General features: G+C 37.8%; 1 protein-coding gene across 1 annotated transcript in view; it reads left to right on the top strand.

Annotated features, from left to right (window-relative positions):
- Positions 1-7,032, top strand: part of LOC107722573 (ras-related protein Rab-2A) — a 21,135-nt gene extending 14,103 nt beyond the window's left edge. The window contains exons 4-8 of the mRNA XM_016530982.1: positions 1,962-2,044; positions 2,201-2,293; positions 3,248-3,359; positions 4,245-4,313; positions 5,653-7,032. Of these exons, the coding sequence (XP_016386468.1) occupies positions 1,962-2,044; positions 2,201-2,293; positions 3,248-3,359; positions 4,245-4,313; positions 5,653-5,748 (453 nt within the window). The 3' untranslated portion in view covers positions 5,749-7,032. The remainder of the gene's footprint in view (positions 1-1,961; positions 2,045-2,200; positions 2,294-3,247; positions 3,360-4,244; positions 4,314-5,652) is intronic.
- The last annotated feature ends 294 nt before the right edge of the window (positions 7,033-7,326 follow it).

Genomic DNA, 7,326 nt, shown 5'->3' with positions numbered 1-7,326 from the left:
CCACTGACGATTCAAACGCGAGTTTTGAGCAGTGTAGAGTAGCCCTTGTTGTTTGTCATTTCTCCGATCACAAATGCAGACATGGTTTTATGTTTACGCGGTGCGATGCAACGCATCGCGTAAAAAGACAGTACAAGTCATTATAATCTGTAATCTTCAGACCGATGAGTTTTATAAAAATCGACACGTTTCAGAAAGGTGGGGCATAGAGGAGAAACAATCATGTACAGTATGTGGAAAATAATGTGTTTTTTTAACCTTAAACCGCATAAACACATTTCATTACACCAAGTACACAAAATAATGTTCTTTTTAGCAACATCATATGACCCCTTTAAAATTTTATTTATTCCTGTGATGGCCAAGCTGAATTTTCAGCAGGCATTATTCCAGTCTTCAGTGTCACATGATCTTCAGAAATCATTCTAATAAGCTGCTTAAGAAACATAGTAACAAGCAGCTGTGCTGATATCTGAAGAATGTCATGATGCCTTTTTTTCAGAATTCTTTGATTGATAGAAAGTGTGAAAGAATAGCATTTATTTGAAATCTTAATCTTTTGTTACAAATTTCTTTTGTCACTTTTGATCAATTTAATAATTTCTTTATAAAATGCCTTATTGACTCCAAAGCTTTGAAAGGTTGTGTATGTTTTCTTTCCTTTTTTGTTTTCTGTGATTACAGCTGCTGCTCTTCATAGGGAAAGACCTAAAATGAAATATTTCAGTGAATCATGTAGACATTCATTTCATTTCATGTCTTTCAAAATATGCCACCCTGAGAAATAGTTTATTTTTATAAGCATTCCTTGTAACTGAGTATGTTTGTTTAAATGACAGAGCTTTTTAAAACATCTCAAATCGACATGGATCAGTGCTTTGCCAACATGTATAAATGTTTGTACAGTATAGCAGTCAATATTTGTACACATTCGAGAGCAGACTTGTTCAATTCTCCTTGTATAAGAAATGTAGTTATGAACAATATCGATGAAAGATAATGTCCCAGCTGCACATAAACATTTTGGCCAGCAGAGGGAGACAACGTATGAATGATATTTAATCCATGATGTTGTGGTCATAGCATCAACGTTTGTTTTATACATCGAAATATCTTGTTTTTCCTTTTGTACATATATATATATATATATATATATATATATTCTTTTAAAAACGAATTAAGAGATGTACAACAGTTATTTATTTTTAATGACGTCTCTGTGCAAATGAAAAGAAGTCATGTTAAACATTAAATAAGATGTTTTCCTCTTTATAGGCAGTTTGCATGGGGGAGGCTATCTTAAGGAAAATCCAGAGTCGGGATAATTAGGGGTAATCATGCAGTGGTTGTTCAGTGTGGTTTTGTTGCGATGATGTCATCTAGATGCTAGCATGTCTTTAAATGCACCATAAATAATTTATTTCAAGGTTATTTCAACAAGCTGTGTGATAAAGCTAGAGAAGATGGGGGAGTGTTGGATGGAGTAACAGGAGAAATCTGCATGTCTGGCCTTCCTGTAACCTTTCACTCCAGCAGATGGCAGGCATAACGGTGTCATTCATCATTTATTCACAATGGGCTCCATTAACTCTAATGTTAACAGCTGCCCCGGGGAATGGGTTATTGAATTCAAATACGTGATCCTGGCTTATTTGCCTGCTGTCAGAGGGGCTGGGTTCTTACATTGTAACACGCTGATGAACGGTGTCCGTGCACTGGGGGCCGGCGGATTGGACCTGCGTCACGCTCTGGAGAAGCATTGTGGGATGGAGAGTTGGTGGTGAGGAGACACTGTGATCTTTTAGAGCTGGAGTTCCTAGGGCAACAGCAGCCTGGAGGGACTGTGGTGAAGATGGTTTACGCACAGAGTGAAGGCGCAACATATCCAGTGGACATTGTTGGCACCTGATTGTTCCTCGTAAACTGGCTTTTACTAGTGGTGTTATCTGTGTGTGTTTCAGGCCGGACAGGAGTCCTTCCGCTCAATCACCAGGTCCTACTACAGAGGTGCAGCTGGGGCTCTGCTAGTTTATGACATCACAAGGTGAGATTGAACTAATCTCGCTCTCATATTTCTGTTCTGCTCCATTGCTTTACTATCTTGTCTACTCTTGATTCAGTACTTCACTTTAAAGGTTGTTCACTGCTAGTTCGTTATTGTTTTTTTATTTAGTTGTGTGGATGTTTGTTATATTTGCAGAAGGGACACCTTTAACCACTTGACAACCTGGTTAGAAGATGCTCGTCAACATTCCAACTCTAACATGGTCATCATGCTCATCGGAAATAAAAGGTCTGTATACATTTTAATTTTAATATTTATATTATTAATATTATTATTGGTACTTATAGTCTATTATGTATTTATTTATCTAGTACATATTGATATAAATGGCTTATTTAATTTTTTGGCACGTAACAGTTTAGTTGCAGCAAATGACATAAGAAAAATGAGAGTACAGAGCATTTCTAAAATGATCTAAACTCTGGTGTTTAATGCACCAGTTTACACCACATTCACTCAGTTTAGGTTTTCAATTTTAAATATATTTTCCATTGACATGGCTTTTTGAGCAGGCATGATTATTGGCTAATGCTCAATCTCAAATATTAATTTGGTCAAATATCAGCAGATGAATTTGCTTGGATGATATATTGGTAACTAATATGTAGGAAATGCTACACTACTATTCAAACATATGATGTCTGTGTATTTATTTTTTGAAAGAAATTAATACTTTTATTCATCAATGACAAGTTAAATTGATCTAAAGTGGCAGTAAGGGCATTTATAATATAAAAAATATATATACATTTCAAATAAATGCATCTCTTTCTATTCATCAAATGATCCTGAAAAAATATATCACCATTTCCATAAAAATATGAAGCTGTTTTCAACATTGTTAATAATAAGAAATGTTTCTTGAAGACCAGATCGGCATATTAGAATGATTTGTGAAGTGTCACGTGACACTGAAGACTGGAGTAATAGCTGCTGAAAATTCAGCTTTGCCATGACTGCAAAAATTATATTTTAAAGCATTAAAAAGGAAAGCAGTTATTTTAAATTGTAATAATGTTTCACAATAGTTTTGTTTTTACTGGATTCCTAATCAAATAAATGCAGCCTTTGTGAATGTAAGAGACTTTAAAAAACATAAATCTTACTTAGACCAAACTTTTGAATGGTAGTTCTTCACAGTCCGGTGTTATCTGAATTCAGATCTGATTTTTCTCATGGCAGTGATTTAGAGTCACGGAGAGAGGTGAAGAAAGAGGAAGGCGAGGCCTTTGCCAGAGAACACGGACTGATCTTCATGGAAACTTCTGCAAAGACTGCATCAAACGTAGAAGAGGTAAAACAGCACTTGTGTGGCTCAGAGGTCTTCAGTGTCGTGCCGTGATTTATGTTTGGCTTCTTGTGTGAAAACACATGCACATACATGCATATAGATAACACCCTAGGGACGCACAGACTCGGGAGAAAAACATTCGGATCTCTGCGGTGGAAGCCAAGAAGCTAAAGCAGGACTTAGAGCTGGCTTTAAAAGAACGGGGGTGTTAAATTGTGGAAGACCCCCCCCCCCTCCCATCCTCCCATCCTCCCACTATAAGACGCCTCGATGATTAATTTGTCTCATTAGTGTCATGTGAATTCTCCTGACCCTTCCCCCCACCCCTTTATGACGTTTCAATCTCCTATTTAAGGTTCATGCATATTCATAGATTCCCTGCCACACATGCACGATTATGAGCACACACATCTGCGGCACTCACTCAGCCATCTCTTTCTCTCTCGGTGGTAATTGAGCCGCAGAGGACTGATGGCTCTGGAGAGCTGAGAGGCAGTTGCACCAAAAAAGCAAAGCTGCTCTGTTAATTATGCTACAAAGTGCCAGTAGCCGGGCTTAACACTTTGAAGGTGAGCCGTGCACACGGCCATGTTTATTTTCTCTGGGTGACCAATGTGTGCTCCATTCCAATAATAATAGACAACATCACTTTCAGCCAGATGGGGGCACCAGTCATCAACTGTAGAAACTCTGACTCTTTGAATATGTCAAGCTGATCTAATTTATTCATGAACTATATTGATTCCAGTATGCAGTATTGTTTTGTGTCCAATATTGGCTGTGATTTGCATTGGTCTCATTGAGGTTCTGTTTGAGTTGATCAGCTTAAGCATTTAAAGGATGGCATTTTAATCACAAGGATAACATATGGCTCTTTTTGTGTTTCAGGCATTTATCAACACGGCCAAGGAAATTTATGAAAAGATCCAGGAGGGAGTCTTTGATATAAATAACGAGGTAACCCATATGACAAGGAAGCACATTCTTTGTTTGCTGTTACAAGTTAAAAATAATCGGGTCAAGAGGACTTCCTGTAGCATTACACTGAAATCCATTATGTATGGTTTGGTGTGTAGATTCTGAAACTTTCAGCACAGACTTGCTAGTTTCCCTATTTAATATACAGAGACAAAAAAGTAAACCATTGTGGCTCTGCGACCAGCTTAACCAATGACGTGAATTCTTAGGTTGGACTATATGATCATTCAAACTTTTTTTTATTTAACTTATTCACAGTTTAGGTAATTATGCATGCAACTATTGCTGCTAATATGACAAACACTTCATTGTTTTTCATTAAAAAATATGTTTAATAAAAGAGTAAAATCATATACTAGAGTCTCACATTGGATGGTTGATACCCACTGTGGTAAAGTTTTCCCACAGTAGCCACATTGTTGTCCTCAAATCTATGCAAATTCCGATGTAATAGCCAATAGAGCATAGCTGTTATTATTATACTGGTTTGCATGTGATTGCAGGCATTGTAACAGCCTCTACAATGTTCAGAAATGTAATGGTAGTGAATACTTATACAATTATAAATGCATGTACAACTGAAGTGAGAGGAAGGAGCAGGATGATGACTTACCAGGAACGCAGATGTACTCCAGGGAAAGCTCCACACAAGCCCTCCGGCCCTTCAGTTTCTCTCTATTGGCTGGTAGCCAACACGTAAATTCCTCACATCTTGTAAGTTACAGCCAGTTTGATGGAGGTGAGCCCACTGCAGCTATTTTACTGCAGTAGTAGGAAAAGTTTTTTTATTTTATTTTTTATTTTTTTAAGTTTAGGCACATAGTCCAAACCGCATCAGCTGATAGAGATCCTGGCCAGGAACCTCGAGGCTCACATGTGAGCTCACCCCAGATCACTATAAATCAGATTTGGCGCAATGTAGTTTCCTGAGAACGTTACAAAAGCGCAGCCTCACTACGGTGTGTCGGTTTTGAACGCGAGCCCGCTTAAGGGAAAAGTTGGCACGGAGATACCTTTGTGTGATGAATGAAAGTGCCACCAGCTTGGGTGTGTGTGTTTTTAAAGCTCTGGCAGGTTTCCCTGCGTCTCTTGTGTTACCGCTGGAATAACACTCTAGAGGTTCTCCCGCCTCAGTGCTGACAAAAGCGGCCCACTAATTCAGGCCCACAGGGGCTGGTATTTTCTGCATAATACAGCGTTATGTGACAGTACTAAATCACCATCATTTCACATGAGCTCTTTTAACTTTTGTGAGGTCTTGTCATCTGAAATGGAAATGAGGGTTTAAGTGTTTTACGTGTTTTATTTGTGTTCGCAGGCTAACGGCATCAAGATTGGACCCCAGCATGCTGCCACCAACTCCACGATGGGCGGCAGTCAGGGAGGACAGCAAGCCGGAGGGGGCTGTTGCTGAGTACTACCCTTTACCCTCCAGTCACCTCCACGTCCCACTCCGCCCCTTACGTTTCTACTGGACTGGTCGGGCTCACTAACATTTTCTTAACCTCCCACAGCCCAGGCCCCGGATTCAAATCATATGTTAGATGGCTGTCCAAAACGATACAACAAAAAAATATTTATAAAGTCCAGGTCCTCTTCAAACCTCCTGACAAACTCCTGAATCCTGTTTGGGCTACAGCAGACATTATATGGTTACTAGTAAAGAAAAAGACAGGAGCTTTGGAGTTATTATGGTAAATATATTCATGTTTGTTTCTCAGCAAGTTGTCTTTTTTTGTTTTGTTTTGTTTTGCCCATTTGACTTCAAGCTGAACTGTATTAAACACTACAAATTCATCTATAGTATTTTAATCAGTTTATGTGGGTGAATTCATTGAAAACTGTGGTGAACCCTGAAGTCAAAATAAAAGGAACTTAGAGCTGGTCTAAAAAAGGAACAGCTGTTATCAAAGTGAAGAAGTTAAAAGAAGAAAAAAGCAGGACTGTTTTAAATCTGTATCATTCACATTCTGTATATATAGTTATCATTTCTTGCTTTGGTGTATGTTGACCGAGCTAGAATTCTGTACTGAATTTGCTTAAATTCTATACTGTATGTATAGAGCTTGAAACTGCAGCAGTATTGCGATATTTCCAAAAACGCTTTGACACCATTTTAAGGTAATATTTTACTTCATTTATTTTAGTTTGGTCCTGCCATCTGCCTTGACTCCTCGTATCCGTGCCCCCAATCCTCCTCACTGAAAAGAAACTCTGGCTCTATATTCCTATTTTAATGCCAAATTTGTGTTTACCTGTGTTCTAAAATCATGGCTCCAGATATGGATCACATCTCCAGAACTAGATCTGCTGTTTGCCTTAAAAGATTTTGGGACTTCAAAAAAAAAATATAACACATTGATGTTACACAGGATCATTTCAGTAATTACGTGCAATTATGTATTGCATATGATAACGCTAGACTCACTTATCCATTAGACAGACACTCACGCATACATGCCTATACCTATATATCCATACAAGTCGTCACATATGCATGCATTTGTATGCATATAAATATATCTATTTTTTTTTTCCATCTCTTCAAAGTTAATTTTCTCCAATGCAGTCCGCTGTGTAAAGTCAGTGCAGATCCACATTAATTTAGGTGTCTGAGTGATTGTGTAAAGACTTGCTTTCTCTTGGCACTATGTTGTTAATAGATTTATGGTGAACATCTTGTCTGTTGTGAAAGGGGTGTGATAAAGCCAAACCTGGAGTAACTTTGTGACCCTCGACTTTATTTGCTGTGTTCTCAAATTAAATGCTACCACGAAAAAAAATATAATAAAACATTCTAAACTCAGTTTGCTTGTGTAGTTTTTTTCTTTTCTTTTTTTGTGCGACGGGGCTAGCTTTGTAGTGGTTTGCATACGACAAAAAATGTCCGATAAAATATATATTTGCTGTTTTCTTTATATTAATGTTTATTTTTTAGCATAGAAAATTAGTTGAAGTGAAATCATCTGATAATGCAACTTATAACCACAAC

The sequence above is a fragment of the Sinocyclocheilus rhinocerous genome, unplaced genomic scaffold (genome assembly GCF_001515625.1).
Source record: "Sinocyclocheilus rhinocerous isolate Xijiao unplaced genomic scaffold, SAMN03320098_v1.1 scaffold541, whole genome shotgun sequence".
NCBI classification, from domain to species: Eukaryota; Metazoa; Chordata; class Actinopteri; order Cypriniformes; family Cyprinidae; genus Sinocyclocheilus; species Sinocyclocheilus rhinocerous.
This window is presented reverse-complemented; position numbering and strand designations above follow the sequence as displayed.